The sequence below is a fragment of the Chrysemys picta genome, chromosome 10 (assembly GCF_011386835.1).
Source record: "Chrysemys picta bellii isolate R12L10 chromosome 10, ASM1138683v2, whole genome shotgun sequence".
Taxonomy (NCBI): Eukaryota; Metazoa; Chordata; order Testudines; family Emydidae; genus Chrysemys; species Chrysemys picta.
In genome coordinates, this window is record NC_088800.1 from 58,103,515 (window position 1) to 58,119,833 (window position 16,319).

The 16,319-nt window shown below is 48.5% G+C and overlaps 1 protein-coding gene across 13 annotated transcripts in view; it reads right to left on the reverse strand.

Moving 5' to 3' along the window:
- Positions 1 to 4,652: 4,652 nt before the first annotated feature.
- Positions 4,653 to 16,319, reverse strand: part of GLYR1 (glyoxylate reductase 1 homolog) — a 32,831-nt gene continuing 21,164 nt past the window's right edge. For 3 of the 13 annotated variants that reach the window (XM_065558757.1, XM_065558750.1, XM_065558755.1), the window contains 11 exons: positions 15,875 to 15,961; positions 14,936 to 14,992; positions 13,655 to 13,705; positions 13,490 to 13,563; positions 11,705 to 11,804; positions 10,448 to 10,540; positions 9,998 to 10,099; positions 8,398 to 8,560; positions 7,717 to 7,896; positions 7,089 to 7,213; positions 4,653 to 6,682 (listed from right to left, as the gene is read on the reverse strand). In XM_065558757.1, the coding sequence (XP_065414829.1) occupies positions 6,608 to 6,682; positions 7,089 to 7,213; positions 7,717 to 7,896; positions 8,398 to 8,560; positions 9,998 to 10,099; positions 10,448 to 10,540; positions 11,705 to 11,804; positions 13,490 to 13,563; positions 13,655 to 13,705; positions 14,936 to 14,992; positions 15,875 to 15,961 (1,107 nt within the window). In that variant the 3' untranslated portion in view covers positions 4,653 to 6,607. Of the gene's footprint in view, positions 6,683 to 7,088; positions 7,214 to 7,716; positions 7,897 to 8,397; positions 8,561 to 9,997; positions 10,100 to 10,444; positions 10,559 to 11,704; positions 11,805 to 13,489; positions 13,564 to 13,654; positions 13,706 to 14,935; positions 14,993 to 15,874; positions 15,962 to 16,319 lie in introns of all 13 variants that reach the window. The other 10 variants (XM_065558756.1, XM_065558748.1, XM_065558754.1 and 7 more) reach the window with 5 other exon arrangements.

Consider the following 16,319-nt stretch of genomic DNA (forward strand, 5'->3'; position numbering starts at 1 on the left):
AGGTCTATCTGGGGAAACCCCCACTTCTGGAAAACGGAATGTATGATGTCCGGACGGATAGACCACTCGTGTGTTTGAAAGGACCTGCTGAGTCGGTCCGCCAGAGTGTTCTGGACTCCAGGGAGGAACGATGCCGTGAGATGGATTGAGTGGGCGATGCAGAAGTCCCACAGGCGAATGGCCTCTTGGCATAGCATTGACGAACGTGCTCCTCCTTGCTTGTTGATGTAAAACATGGCGGTGGTGTTGTCGATGAGAACTAACACACAGCGGCCACGTAGGAGATTGAGAAATGCCTGGCACGCCAGGCGCACCGCCATCAGTTCCCGAACATTGATGTGCAGGGCTATCTGGGGTGCAGTCCACAGGCCCTGGGTATGGTGTTCGTTGAGATGGGCGCCCCAACCCAGGGATGAAGCGTCTGTGACCAGGTGCAGAGAGGGTTGTGGGGCGTGAAACGGCATCCCCTCGCAAACCACCTTGTGGTCTAGCCACCATGTGAGGGAGGTCAGGACCGAGTTCGGGACCGTGACCACCATGTTCAGGCTGTCCCGATGTGGGCGGTATCTTGATGACACCCAGGTCTGGAGTGGGCGAAGCCGAAGTCTGGCATGCCTGGTTACGTACGTGCAGGAAGCCATGTGACCCAGCAGGGTGAGGCACGACCTCACCGTGGTAGTTGGGAAGGCCTTGAGTCCTTGAATGAGGCTCGTGATGGTGCAAAAGCGATTGTCTGTCAGGATGGCTTGTGCACGTCTGGAGTCTAGAACCGCGCCGATGAATTCTATTCTCTGGGTAGGTTCTAGAGTGGATTTGTCCTTGTTGAGTAGGATACCCAACTTGTTGAATGTGTGCACTATTATGTGGACGTGATCTCGAACTTGTTCTTTGGTGCGACCGCGTACCAGCCAGTCGTCTAGGTACGGGAACACCTGTATCCCTTGCCGACGAAGGTACGCTGCCACGACAGCCATACATTTCGTGAACACCCTTGGGGCCGAGGATAGGCCGAAGGGAAGGACTGCAAATTGGTAGTGCACCTTGCTTACCACGAACCGCAGGAAGCGTCTGTGAGGCGGGTAAATTGCTATGTGAAAGTATGCATCTTTCATGTCGAGGGCGGCGAACCAGTCTCCAGGATCGAGGGAAGGGATAATGGCCCCCAAAGAGACCATGCGGAACTTCAACTTTACTACGAATTTGTTGAGTCCGCGCAAGTCCAAGATGGGTCGCAGACCTCCTTTGGACTTGGGAATGAGGAAGTAACGGGAATAGAATCCCCTGCCCCTTAACTCCACTGGAACCTCCTCTATGGCCCCCATAGCAAGGAGCGTGGAAACTTCCTGTATAAGAAGTTGCTCGTGAGAAGGGTCCCTGAAGAGGGACGGGGAAGGGGGGGAGGAGGGGGGGATTGAAGAAAACTGGATAGCATATCCCCTGTCCACCGTGCGAAGGACCCAACGGTCCGAAGTTATAAGGGACCAGGTCCGGTGGAAATGGGAAAGGCGATCCCGAAAGGATGGGGCTGGATCCTGTGGGATGACTGGGGCGCCGTCCTCGACCGCACCTTCAAAAGTTCTGCCTGGGGCCTGAAGGTGGTCTAGGTGGCCCCTGGTTCTGACCGGGTTGAGGGCCGGTCCACCTTCGTCTACCACCTCGCCCTCGCCTCCGGGCCGAGTCCTGTCTCTGACGAGGCGGGGGGGGGTAGAAGCGCTGAGGCTGCGGTCTAAATGGCCTGCGCTGAGTGCCCACAACATGCATCCCCAGGGAACGCATGATTGTCCTGGAGTCCTTGAGGCTCTGCAGACGAGAGTCCGTCTTTTCTGAAAACAACCCTTGTCCTTCGAAGGGTAGATCCTGCAGGGTTTGCTGCAGTTCCTGAGGCAGACCCGAAACCTGGAGCCAGGAGATCCTCCGCATAGCGATACCTGAGGCCAGGGTTCTCGCAGCAGAGTCCGCTATGTCTAAGGAGGCCTGTAAGGAGGTCCGAGCCACCTTCTTACCTTCCTCTACCAGGGCTCCAAACTCCTCCCTGGACTCTTGGGGAACCAACTCCTTGAACTTCCCCATAGAGTTCCAGGAGTTAAAGCTATAGCGGCTCAAGAGCGCCTGTTGATTAGCCGCTCTAAGTTGCAACCCTCCGGCTGAGTAAACTTTACGGCCGAATAAATCGAGGCGCTTAGCCTCCTTCGATTTGGGCGCTGCGGCCTGCTGACCGTGGCGCTCCCTTGCGTTCACTGATGCCACCACCAGTGAACACGGCTGGGGGTGGGTATACAAGTACCCGTAGTCTTTAGACGGAACAAAGTATTTCCTTTCCACCCCTCTCGCTGTGGGTGGGATAGAGGCAGGAGTTTGCCATATCGTAGTTGCATTGGTTTGTATCGTGCGGATCAGGGGTAACGCCACCCTCGATGGGGCATCCGCTCCGAGGATATTCACGATGGGGTCGTGCACCTCCACTATCTCCTCCGCCTGCAGGTCCATATTACGGGCCATCCGACGCAGAAGATCTTGGTGAGCCCGAAGATCTATTGGAGGTGGACCTGTGCACGATGTGCCCGCCACTGCCTCATCCGGAGAGGAAGAGGAAGATGCCTCCGGTGGGACAGGATCCAAGGGAGGGTCCTGGGCTCCCTGCTCCTGGGCCGGAGCATCACCTGCGCTTGAGTCCAGGGCGTCAGGTGGTGCGGACACGGAAGCCTCCATGCCCCCTGGCGGAGGCCGAGAGATGGTGGACTCCGGGGCCCTTCTAACAGAGCGACCGGAGCGAGAGGTCGAAGCAACTGGAGCCCCTTGCGCCTGATGGTACGCCCACGGGGTCCAAAACGACCAGCGAGATGGGCCATGAGAATGGTTCTCTGTTATGTTCTGCCAATGGCCCAAGTCCTGTTCCTCGGCTTGCCCTTGAGGGGGGTATGCCGATCTCGAGAGGTCCTCCGAGGAGCGAGACCCCGATCTCGATGGCCATGGCGGTGCCGAGAGCGTCGAGACGATTCCCGTGGGCTGCGGTGCCGCACGGTGCCGGTCTGGAGATGATCTATCTCCACGCGGTGCCGGCGATCGGTGCCGGGACCGCGACCGGTGCCGATGACCTCGTCGGTACCGGGAGTCGGATCTGGACCTCGACGAGGACCTGGAGTATGCCCGGTCCCGGGAGCGGCCTCTCGACGTCGAGCGGCGACCGTAGCGGTGCCGAGAACTACGTCTCGACGTTGATCGGTGCCGACGATCATAGCGGTGCCGAGACGTAGAGCGGTGCCGCGAAGAAGATCTTGGCCGCGAGTACGACCGGTGCCGAGGTGATATTCGGTGCCGGGACTGCGAGCGGCGTGGGGACCTGCTTCGGGACCTGGATCGGTGTCGAGGTTCCAGCCCTTGCGATGGAGGGCGCATCAAGGCAGGTTTCCCCCTCGACTGGACCGGGCGAGGCAACGGTGCCGTCGGTGCCGGTGGTTGAGGCGGTGCCGGCTCCGTGAGAGCTATTAAGTCTCTCGCCGCCGTGAAGGTCTCTGGCGTCGACGGGAGGCACTGTATCACCGCCTGCCTCGGTGGAGACGCCGTCTGCACCGGACTCAACGGCCTCGGCGCCGGAGTCGACGGTGCTGGAGGCACCTGTTTCCGGTGCTCCACCGGCGTACGCGGCTCTACCCCCGGCACTGGGGGAGCCAGCGTCTTCGGCACGGAGGTCCCCGTCTTATGGGCTTTCTTATGCCCTGGGGATAATGACCGGCGCCGAGGCACTTGCTGTGCTTTCGGTGCCGACGAGGTCCGGTGCCGGGAAGGCTCATCTGACGCCACTCGCGTGGTCGTCATGGCCGGTGCCGCCGGGGCACTGCGCACCGAGGCGCTAGGTGCCGGGGCCTGACTTGTAGATGGAGCGTCCGGACTAAGTGCCGCCTCCATCAGGAGTTGCCGGAGCCGAAAGTCCCGCTCCTTCTTGGTCCTTGGTCTGAAGGCCTTACAGATCTTGCACTTATCTGTTTGATGGGACTCTCCCAGGCACTTCAGACAGGAATCGTGCGGGTCGCTCGTGGGCATAGGCTTAGCGCAGGAGGCGCACAGCTTGAAGCCGGGAGCGTTGGGCATGAGCCCGGCCCCGCGGCCGGGGGAGAAAGGGGGAGACGACCCCCTTAATCCCCTGAACTATTATAACAACTAGACAACTCTTAAAACTATTTAACTATAAACACTAGGACTATAACTATAACTATAACTGCGAATAACGAACTAAGCTAGGGAGAGTGGAGAACAGCTAAGCAGCGCTCCACAGTTCCAACGACCGTCAGGGGCGGTAAGAAGGAACTGAGGGGGCGCCGGGTCGGCTGGGGTATATATTCAGCGCCATGAAGGCGCCACTCTAGGGGGCTCCACAGCCGACCCGCCGGTGTTGCTAGGGTAAAAATCTTCCGACGATCGTGCACGCGGCGCGCACACACCTAATGGAATGGATATGAGCAAGCACTCGAAGAAGAATATAGGATTGTGCATAAACACTGTAATGGATAATCACACAAAGTGATGTCTAACAGGATCTCTTACTGCAGGGAGATGCTTACCATAGAAGGGGATGTGTAATACAGTGTTAGCTCACAAACAGTAATGGGTCATCAGAAGAGGTGAAGTATTTAAAACATAAGTCACATCTACACTTTTAGAGAGGAGTTGGATGTTATATTCCATAATGGATACCTGACACGTTCCCATTTCTTAATCAACCACACCCACAACTTTATAGATCCCATTGCAGGCAAGCCATCTGCTTCAACTAAAGAAATCCCGAGTCACAGGATTATCAGAGGGTTTCCCTAAACAACACTGCAGCCCCTAAACAGCCCTTAACAAAGAAGGCGGCAACAATGCCAAGGTGGGCTTCAAGGCTGTTTGTTCTTAGCCAATGCAACGGAAAGGATCTGATGGTAAAGGACAAGCAGCCCTTAAGGACCTAACGGAACACAGCCTGCTCTGCATTTGCTTTCTTTTCCACTTCAGAATTCCAGCATAAAGGGAGTCGAGAGTGATACCCAACCTAAGGAGGTGGGGAGTGATCTTGGCCAAGAAAGCTGGTTCCTGGTGTTTTACTAACCTTTTCATTCTCCGAGTCCAAAATGCAAGAATCCTCCTTAAAGGCTAATACTGAGAGAATTAAAATAACAAAGCTCTGTGTTTTTACAGATTCAGGCATTGTTTGGACTCTGGCTTTCTCCACCTTCGGCACTAAAAATTCTTCTGTGTTCTCGTGAGTTCACTTCTGCAGTTCAGCTCCAACACTTCTAGGCTCAAGTTCAGCAGCACTTTAGGCCCCCATTTTATTTACTAGGCCTTCCTTAAACTTGGGATCCTGCCAAGCAGTCACAACTGCAGCAAAAGAGATATTATGCTATGCTAGTGTGGTGCCCATAATAGCAACACTCAGCATTTGTACATGAAATTTTACATTTTCAAAGTTCACTAATCAATCCTCACAACATCCCTGTGAGGTAGGTTAATATCAAGCCCATTTTTACAGATGTGGAAACTGAGTCAAAGAGCTAAAATGACCACCTGAAGGCCACAGATGAAGAGCATGGATTGGAACTATGCGACTTTCTGTCTCTTGGCCCTATGATCATTCCTCTAGCCCCTTCTCTCAGATTCATGACTCTACTTGGGATATTGGCAGAACCTAAGAAGTGTCTGTAAATAACTGTTAGGAAAAAGTGGAGGTTGCAGATGATTTTAAAAAATCCACATAAAATAAGGGCAGTAAGGACCTCAAGGTTTGTTCCTTCACCAAGAAAAAAATTCTGACTCAATTTTAATCTTTGAATTTTTACTTATGATTTTCTTAAGCAACCCCCTATAAATCTCTTAACACTGTTTACAGGGATGTGCAGCTGTGATTAGCCTTTTAGGAGGCTGTGTTTATATCAGGGTCTCTCATCCACCATGACCTGTGGTCCCTAAGCTAGAGTTATCTGTAGAGGAGAAGACACGAATACAGCTTGCTCTTCCCATCAGTATGAGGAGCTGCTCCATCAAGGTGCTGGGGGATCAGACAGTGTTGCATGCAGCCTACATACAGCCCCATCAACTTGCAGAACTGCCCTTGGGAGGTGCTTTGTTCTATAGCAGTAGTGATGAGCAGGAGCAATTCTCACCCCCGAACTGGGACTTAGGGTTCTACTGATATTCACAGGTAGATGGGATGTATTACAACTGTCCCTCGATGCAGAGAGGCCAATGCATATGTTACCCATGGAAAAGGAGAGAAGCAATTGTTAGAAACAGCATCTTGGACAAGCGTACAAAGGAGAAATAAAAAGCCAAGCAGCAGATTTCTGGCTGAATTGCCTCAGAGCTTCTGAACCAGCCGCCACCATTCTGTTCCGTGACTGTCAGTGCATGGCATGGATGTTCTAATCAGATTGCAACAATCCGAGCCCCCTCCTCCCCCTTGTGCCACCAGGGGAAGGCTCACCGCAGCAGCTGCCCTTGTGGCAGATCTCAACAAAGTTTGTGTATAAAAGGAAATGGAGAGACAGAGATGGACTGGTCCAGAGTTAAAACCCAGTATCATCATAATATTAATTAATAACCATGGTATTAACAGTAAGAATGGTGCAGCCTAGTGGATGTAGGCCCTGTACACAGCAGACATATCGTTGTCTGATTGGTCCAATGCTTTTGCTCGTTTGTATACCTGGAGAAGAGAAAGGGGCAAAGGATCAGTTACATTTTTCCCTGGAAGTCTGCATCTAGCAGAACTACTGAGTAGCCATCACTAACCAGAGCACTGCACGCATTGCACTGGGTAATTAGTACAACATAGAATAGAACACACACATCTTGCAGAAACACTTTAAGTGTCACCTTCTCTGGGCACAAATGATCTGTAAAATTCCCATCAAACCCATCTCCCTAAATCTCCATTTCATCCATCATACTATAAGATATACATCAATCCCTCCTACCTTGTCTCAAGGCAGCCTTCCCTCCTAGATTTTCCCCCTTGTTGAGAAGCAGCCCCTCCCCACCCAACACAAGACTCCAGCTCTGTCCTGCAGGAGACAGGTCCACACACTAAATTGAGATGCTAAGTGACTTACCTCATTGGCTGCAGCTGCCATGGGAGTAGGGTGGTTGACGGAATCACCTAGTGCAATGGCTAATCTAAGATCCTTCTGGATGTATTTCAGGTAGAAGTCAGGTTTGAAGTTTCCTTGTAGGATATCTGTAAAGAGAGGCCAAAATCAGACTATAAATCAACTCTAAAAAATACTTCAACTGCATGCAATTCAACATATATCTTCACTTCCCTATCCCCAACTCCCAAGATGCTCCTTCCCTATTCCCCACCCTGTCCCTTCTTCCAGTCACACACAACACAATGAACAATTTCACTACCACAATTGTCAAACTGAGTCCAGACTTCCAAACAGTTCCTAGGGCAGACTTCCATCCATTTAATTTGTCACCTTGCCCAGTGAACTCCTTACACCAGTCCTAAGGAGACACTGGCTGCAGGTGCCGTGTCCCCTTAAGCCCTTACCATGCGGGAGACACAGAATTCAACCCTTCATGTCAAGTCTGATGTAAAGGGGCCAGCAAGAGAAAATTACGAGCACCACAGGCAGATAGCAAATGGGATGTTTACTTTTTCCCCTTCATCTCTGCCTACAGCTGCTAGGTTAAGGCAACAACCATGGCCTATGACAAAACAAGAGGGAAATTTACTTTGGCACTTCTGATCCAGGAAGATGCTGGCAAGTTGTCCCTGATTGAGGATATCCAGAAGAGTTTGCTGGGACTGACCAGTCACTTGAGCCAGGGTCAGTCCTTCTGCTATCGTAGCCATGAAGCTACCTTGGACCATATTCACAATCAGCATCATCTTGGCAGCATTGCCTACTTCACCTGTGAAAGAGACATACTATTGAACATTCCCCCGTAGCAAGGCAGGCTCCCCGTATACATAACATTAGCAATCCTAGACACTCCACAAGACCCCCCAGCCCTAGTAGCTCTCCTTTCCCCTGGTCTTACAGATTGCTGATCCTTAGGGCCACTGTCTGGGGAGAGAAGGGAGAAACTTACCGTGATGAAAAGTATGGTTTGAACTAAAAAGCTTCATGCAGCCCTAGTCATAAACCTCACCCTAAACATGTTTCCAATTCCAGTGTTTCAAACAGGAGCTTCAGCCAACTTCAGAACCCACAACCCAATTCTAGACAGACCATGTACCTGTCCAGTTTCTTGTAATACCTCATGAGAGAGAGAGAGGAGACAACCAGCTGATATGCTCAACCTCTTACCAGTGGTCTGCAAAGAGGATACATGTCCCCCTGAGACTCCTTGCTGGAAATCCTGCTCCTTGCATTGACTGAGAAACTGCAAGGCCCCTGGTGTTTCAATTACCTAGAAAAAAAGAGGTCTTCCCCATTGCTTGGAAACAGCTACTGCAGTCCTCATATAAACCCCTATCTCCAGCTGCTAAGATCACCAGCATCCCATCATTAGACAGCTGTTGATTTCCTGAGACTGGTGCTTCCAAGAAGCGACCACCCCTGGATACTATCACCTGGAAACAAAGAGAACATACTCTATTTAGCTATGCACAAACAGAACAGACATACGCTGTGTACGTAGCAGGGCAAACAAGAACACCATGCAGGGTGCTTCTAGCACTAGGTTCAGAAGCATAAGGCAAAGTAAACTGTCTATACATACAGATAAGATGAAGAATGGAAATGCTGCAGAACACAAAATAGCATACTACACAGAGTACTGCAAAAGGTGCCCTAGCCCAGGAACTTGCCATAGCTATGTACTCGTACCTCTGTTCATGTTTCCCCACCCTACAAAGCTAGATTAGAGGACTATACTTTTCAGTATCTGAAAAATATGTGACTGTGTCACATGCCACTGGAAAAGTCTAAGGAATTTGGGACAACAGTGAAAGTGTATATTATATAGGGGTGGGGGGGGGGGGGGAAGAAGAGGTGCTAGAAAGGAGTTGGTTGAATAGAAAACCACTCCATGGACTCTGCCCTTGTTCATGATAACTATTATTTGCAGATGTGTTTATTTCACCGGCAGCATCCTAAATTAGGAGAGACACAAGGACAGGGGCTTGGAAGTTGAAAGGATGGAAATATCCTGGCATTTAAGTTCATAGAACAGTTTCTTTTAAATTTTACTTTGGCTGCCTATGAAAGTGAGTGCAGGCCCAGGACCACAGGCCTTTGACAGATCTTCTAGTGACTTCCTAGACCTTTGTTCCCGACAGGAGCATGTTAAGTTCATAGCACATCCACAGTTTGAAGTTTACGTTTTGTTTCACCAACAGACATGACCTTACATTTCACCAATTTAAATTTTGTGCGCTATTGTACTGCTCAGTCCTCCTGATTTTAGGCCTGGACCAAAGCCAGTTTCAGGACAAAGGCATATAGACTTGAGAGGTCAAGGTAGGAAACCAAAGTTTCTGCTAGAAGTGGTTGAAACCTTGCTTCCCTCGGATACAGATAGAAATATCTGGGTCTCCCTTGATGTAAATATTTTTAAGACCAGGCACATGAAGGAGCTTCCTTCCCATGCCCTGGAGTATTTAAAAACAAACCAAGGAATAGCCAGATTCTGTCTATTAAACAAATAGAGGGAAACTTATTAGCCACCAATAAGACTCTCAAACCTCTTCTCTCCCCCTCCCCCAAACCTGCTACTGTGAAAGTTAATATGGAGGATGGGAACTCTCTCAGGAACTGGAGTTTGGTCAGTTGACAGCACAGAACTGAAGTTATATAGTTTGCTGTACATAATCCTTTGAGTAAACCTGTTCTGAGTTTGTTAACTGGACATAATTTGACAAGTTACTTTATTTCATTCTCTCTGGGCTTGAACTTTCCCTAGAAGAGACCTGGATATCTCCCAGTATTGCAACAAACAAGAGTTAACCCCCTGAAACAATACAAATTCCAATGCGGTGAATGTCAGATGTTTAGTCCAAGGCAGTTACCTGGGCCAATTCTGTGACAGTATCTGCGTCCACTGTCGACATATCCACATAGCACTTCCCTGGGCGTATTCCCTGCAATACCCCACTTGGACCAAGTACCAGCTGTGGGAATAGACAAGGGGTAAAGCAATAGGGTGTCTGCAAAGAAACTCAAATCCTTCAATATCAGCAGTTAAAACAAACCTGACTCTACAGTGCCAGTCTACTCGAAGGGTTCCAGAATTGTCCATACTCTCAATGTAATTTTAAATAAATACGTGTACAGGATACAGCAATGTTTTTGTTCAAAAAATTACTACTGTGATGTCTGGCAACTGGAATGGCCCTGACTAATATGTTCAGTGGAACCAGGAATCTGTATTCCGTGACTGTCCAAAGGGTTTGGGTAGGGCAGGACAAGTCAGGACTCTAAGCTGCAGTCCGGTTAGGAAAGAAAGAGATAATCCTTACATCCTTTGCTGCCTTTGGATCTGATACGCAGGCGAAGGTGATGTCACAGGTCGAGACCACCTCAGCGGGGGTTCTTCCCAGCCGTGCCCCCTCCTGGATGAACAAATCACACTGCAAAAGTCACAGATCCAAACGTAAGGAGCAGGAAGCACAAAGCAACAGGTCCTCTAAGCCACTGCCGTAACACACACTCTAACCATCGTATCCAGACTGATGTGAGACAGGCCTGGTGTCTTAGCAGAAGGGCAGACCACTACGGAGACTGTGATGCACAAGGTGCCTCCTGAACAATTCCTGAACCCCAGGAGGCAGAGATAGAGTACAAGAGAAGGAAAACGTTCTGAGAACATGTAAAGGGGGAGGGTGGAGTGCGTCTTGTGGGGTGTATCCTCCTGTTTTGTCAGCAGGAATATCTACAGTACTGAGAACGATGTGGTGTTTATTTATTAGACTGTCTGCTTCTCCAGCTGGTCAGCCTTCTGCCACTGTCTGTGTTGCGGGGGGGAGGGAGGGTGTCTCGTCATCCATACGAAAAATGGCCACACTATTTGTGCGCACATATGTATGTGTATATCTATATCTATATCACTCTATGCCATGATCTCAGGAAAAAAGCAGATATCACACACACACACCCCCCTTAGTATTCAAAAACACTTTAAAGAATCTAAATCCTAGCCTGGAACTCCTCTGTCACCTTGCTAGAGCATTAGGAATTGTGCTGAACATCAAATGACATCTGTTGCCAAAGACAGTAATTTCTCTCCACACTCAGACACTGGTGTCACACTGATGCAGTTCTTTTGGGGTCAAAATATTGTGTGGTGTTTTCTTCCCCACCGGACACCAAAAGTGGAGGAGGGAATGGAAATAGTACATTGGATACTATGAACTAACATTATATGGCCAATCGGCTGTTCTTGAATTAGTTTCTGATGATGAAACCTGGAAAACTACCTCAGCCTCATTGTTGCAGTTCAGGTTCTCAAGATGAAGCAGATATTCCATCTTAGCACAACAGGGTGCCAGGGTGGAGAGTCTCATCCAAATGGCACATCTCTCACAGAGTGAATTAAACCTTTCTTGGCTGTCCACCTCCACACCATGACCAGTGTGGCTGTTCTACCTGAATACAATAATCCAATGGCATTATGCATTCCACTCCTCCAAGCAGGTGCACACGTTTCTGGAAGTTAAGGCACAAACAGGTCCCACTGTGAAAGACTCCATCCCATACCTTCTCACGGACACACTTACCTTCTCAGCAGTCCGGTTCCATACAGTGACCGTGTGCCCCATTTTTAGTAAGTTGGAGACAATGCCACTTCCCATCAGGCCGAGACCCAGAAATCCTATCCTGGGGAAAAGAGAGAGACATCAGTGAAGAAAAGGGAACGCACAGAGACAACAGATGTCAGACTTCGATACCACTGAAAATACTATACAGCACATGATGGAGGTCCGACACACCAAGAGCTTGTGCCACTGCACTCAGGTAAAATAAGAGCATTTTTATGAACCCACCTGTTTCCAAAGGCAGAGTTCAGGCTTATATGAAGAGCAAGCTGGTACTCGAGCACAAGGAAACAATGAGACAATATTGGCAGTGATCTCAGCACACCAGCTGCCTAATGGGTGTCAAGATTTTTATAGTCATCATGCAAAAGTTCCTTCCCTATTACTTCACACTAGGAACTTCCCTGGAGCCATAGCTGCAAAGATCCTGTATACATCATGCCAGTTTGTAGCAAAATGACATGCTAGTAGGAGACCCTGAAATACTAAGTAAGAGTGATTTAAATTACACTTCAGAGTTTACACACTGAGAACTACATCTCTATCCCCCATAATGTAGCATTTCTGAATGCTAATTTGAACAAAGCCATTTCAGATGCATTTCAGTTTCAGCTGTACATCTGCCCTTTGGTTCACAGCTGGTTGTACATGCTGCTTTTGAAGCAAACCAACATATAAGGGTCGGAATGAGTCACTCTAGTTCCTTCAGCAACAGGATTTGCCCATTTCCATTTCTCACAGCTGAAAAGACACCCCTTTCCCCCTCTCCCTGCCCCCCTTCAGGGAAAGGGTTTTACCTGAATAATTTCATCTTTACTTTGGGTCCCCTTGAGTAAGGCTGAAAACTGACATCCCCAGAGAAAGAACTGATCTAACGGCAAACAACAGACCAGCGCCTGATCTGCATTTGTACAGGACAGAAGTCACAGAGTGAAACAGGAAGCCCAGCTCTGGCTCCTATCACTCTAGAAAGGAGAAGGGGAACGTTAGAAGAAACCAGAAGGCTCACGTGCTCCTGTGAGGTGGGAGAAAGCGCCACCCTCTTCCTCTTGCATTCTAGCTGCTTGAGCTAGTGAGCAAACAAACCTGGTCGTCTGCCAAACATTATTGGAGACATTTTATCTTTGCGGCCCACACTGCATTCAGAAGCGCTGATCTGTGTAATGTTCTGTCATGTCATGTCACACACTGCAAAAGTGTGTATCAGGGTCAGACAAAACCCAGTCCCCTATGAGCATCCTGAAGGCCTCTTGCTGAGCTATTCCATGGTGCAGCACCTCCACCCTCATATGTGGTGTTTCCCATGAATGAGAGTCTCACAGGGACAGAATATGGTGCAGAAACAGTGGGGGAGGGATGGGAAAGTTTATTATAAGTGACAGGATGGTCAACTGCTGTTTGCATTGTCCTTATAGCCATGTTGGTCTCAGGATATCAGAGAGACAAGGTGGGTGAAGTAGTATCTTTTACTGAACCAACTTTGTTGGCGGAGGGACAAGCTCTCGAGCTCACAAAGCTCTTCTTCAAGTCCGAGGAAGGTAATTCTGAAGCCTGAAAACTTGTTCCTTCCACCAACACAAGTCAGTCCAATAAACGATATTACTTCACCCACCCAGAGTCTCTCAGCAGAGCCAATGGCTGCTTCCCCATCTCCACCTGGAAAAAGAAGGAGGTGGAGGAAGAGAACTAGAGCTGAGTGGCAGAAGGGGAGAGAAGGCAGATTCTTGGAACACATGGGGGCCTTACTTTTTGTCAGTAGGAGTGATGCTGCCATTAACTGCTGTGCTGTCTGCTGCCTGGATGGAGGTGGATCCTGTTTCCTGTGAAGACAAGCCATAAGATATTCTTACTTTAGCAGAACTGCCAGACCTCAACACAATAAGAATAAGACAACGGGATGGTTTGCCTTACCTCCTCACACACCTTCAGCTTCTTAGTGATTGCCTGATAGCAGACAGCTGGCTGTATGAAAAGGAGAAAAACACATTTAAGGAAAGGGCTGATGCTTTCGTGCTTTATCTTGCCCTGTACAGAAAGAAACTGACCATACCTTGGTACAAAGAAAAAAAGAGGCAATTCATCCCCACAGCATCATCTGCAATGCAGGAAGAGACTGCTACCTTCCTCCCCATTAGAAAAAATAAAGTCCACAACTTTCCTGCAATGCAGGGTACCAAAATCCCTAATGCTCTTACTCAGGCTGTTCACCCTCTCTTCTAACACAGGTACTGCATGCTGCTATGCGACAATCCACACCAATGGAAGGTGCAGGCCCGGAGTATAGGGGACTTACCTGTTCACACATTTGACACTGCAGAAGATGGAGATCCCTAAACCCTTCTTCCCCAGAGGATGCAGATTAGCATTTTGCAGAATACCCTGCCTCACACCTACACTCAATGTGTCACTGACGGCTGGAAAAGCAGAATCCTTATTAGTAAGAGAGAAGGTGTGGGGGATTTAACAAATGGAGTGTGATAAAGGCTTCGCTTCCTGTGTTGTTCTTTGTGAGCTCATCTAGATAAAAGCTAAGAACCTGTTAGAATCTGCAGCTATCTCCTCTTAATCCAGCTGTCTCTGCCCAGATCCCTACCTGGATACAAACCCACTTCATTTATTTGAACTTCTCTTTAATCTTAATCTTCACAGCCTGATGATAAAAATCCCACATGACAACCTGAGTTTCTTAGCATTAATTGATTGCATTTCCCAGGGGCAAGAAGGTTCAATGTAATGCTCTCCTACCTATTCCACTCATTATTCAGGACCCGAATCACAAAGCTCAACCCAGATGAAAGAACTAGCAGATCAATTGTCCCAGAAGACAAGAACACTGGGTTACTTGACACAGGAAATACCACCTCTCGTGATATTATCAACATGGGGAATTCATTGCAGCTGATGGTCAGAGTCAAATCGTGTGGCCGGATAATTTTTTACTGCCTGTAAAATTTGTAGTTATAAATGCTAAAATAAAGTTCACCTAAGTCCAAAGGTTAGGGAGTGAGAGGACCACTATAGGGGTGTGAAAGAGTTTCATAGCTGTAGCTCCAAATGCACAGCACTGGACAACTGGCTATTGTGCATTCTGTCTGAAGCATCAGACATTAGACCCTGCAGAAGGCAGGAGGCCAAGCTAGATGGACCAGCTGTTTGAGCCAGTCTGCCAATACCTATGTTACTATGGCTCACCTTCTCTGTCTGGCTGAGCAAGAAGTGATGGAAATGTGGGTCACCATCCTTCACAGGCTGCAATCAGAAAAGCACAGGCTGAGAAACATCACCAGAGATTTACTGAGCAACCTCAGCATTGATTCCCCTGTTCTCCCAGATGGATGGCAGCATTTCCCTATTTGAGAAACCTGATAAATTGCTTCCCTTTCTCTGCCTGCCTACTTTAGGACCTCTGACAGAGTAATTCCCAACTCAGGGAATGTGTGGGAAACAGGAAATTATGGGAGGGAATGAGAGATTGAGAATATGGCTGAATTATATTAAGAATGAAGTGGCATACCAGCCAGTCTAGAATCCTGGTCAGAAGAGATACTCAAGTGCTATTTGTTCAAAGCATGTCAAATTAGAAAGACTAGGAAGATTAAATTTGAGATTACCCTCAGCAGATGATCTTCCATACTATATATTCTACAACATCTAAGCCCCATGGGGCACAATCATGCAACTTCCTAGAACTTCCCAGTTTAAAACTGGGGTTTTAGGAAGACAGGAAAAAATAATTTAAAAAGGTAAGGCCTTACTTGTGCTGCTAATGATAGCAGAGTTAAAACTAAAAGGATGTTAAACCGGAAATGCTGACATACTGTGTGACTGCTGACAAAACCAGGTAGAAAATATGCAGACGCGATACACAGACCCAGAGGAAGGGAATTGGCTAACTGAGGAACAAAGCTTGCTCATTTACACACTGACCGGCTGATGCAGTTACATTTCAGGATCATAAAAAAGCTAGCTGTTCTTTCCACCTTGTATAGGAGGAAGAAAGATCTATGAATATTATTACAGCCTAGGAAAATGTGAGACTCAAATGAGCTGTCCCCAGCGTATCCACTCCTATAAGAGTCACTCTAGCTCCTAAATCACTTCTGGTGCAAAGAAAGCTAAGAGTTTAATTACCTCACTTACACCAGGAGGCCACTTAAATCCTGCCACTGTTCCAGTCATCACTCTCTTCACTGTACTGGACTCAGGGATCGTGAGGTCCTGAGGAGAGACAAGGAGGGTGGTAAAGACTATAGCTCAGGGACAGGGAACCTGCGGCACACAAACTGATTTTCAGCGGCACTCACACTGCCTGGGTCGTGGCCACGGGTCCGGGGGGCTCTGCATTTTAAATTTAATTTTAAATGAAGCTTCTTAAACATTTTAAAAACCTTATTTAATTTCCATATAACAATAGTTTAGTTATATATTATAGACTTATAGAAAGAGACCTTCTAAAAAAGTTAAAATGTGTTACTGGCATGTGAAACATTAAATTAGAGTGAATAAATGAAGACTCGGCACACCACTTCTGAAAGGTTGCCGACCCCTGCTGTAGCTGATAGAGTCCCAAGAGTTG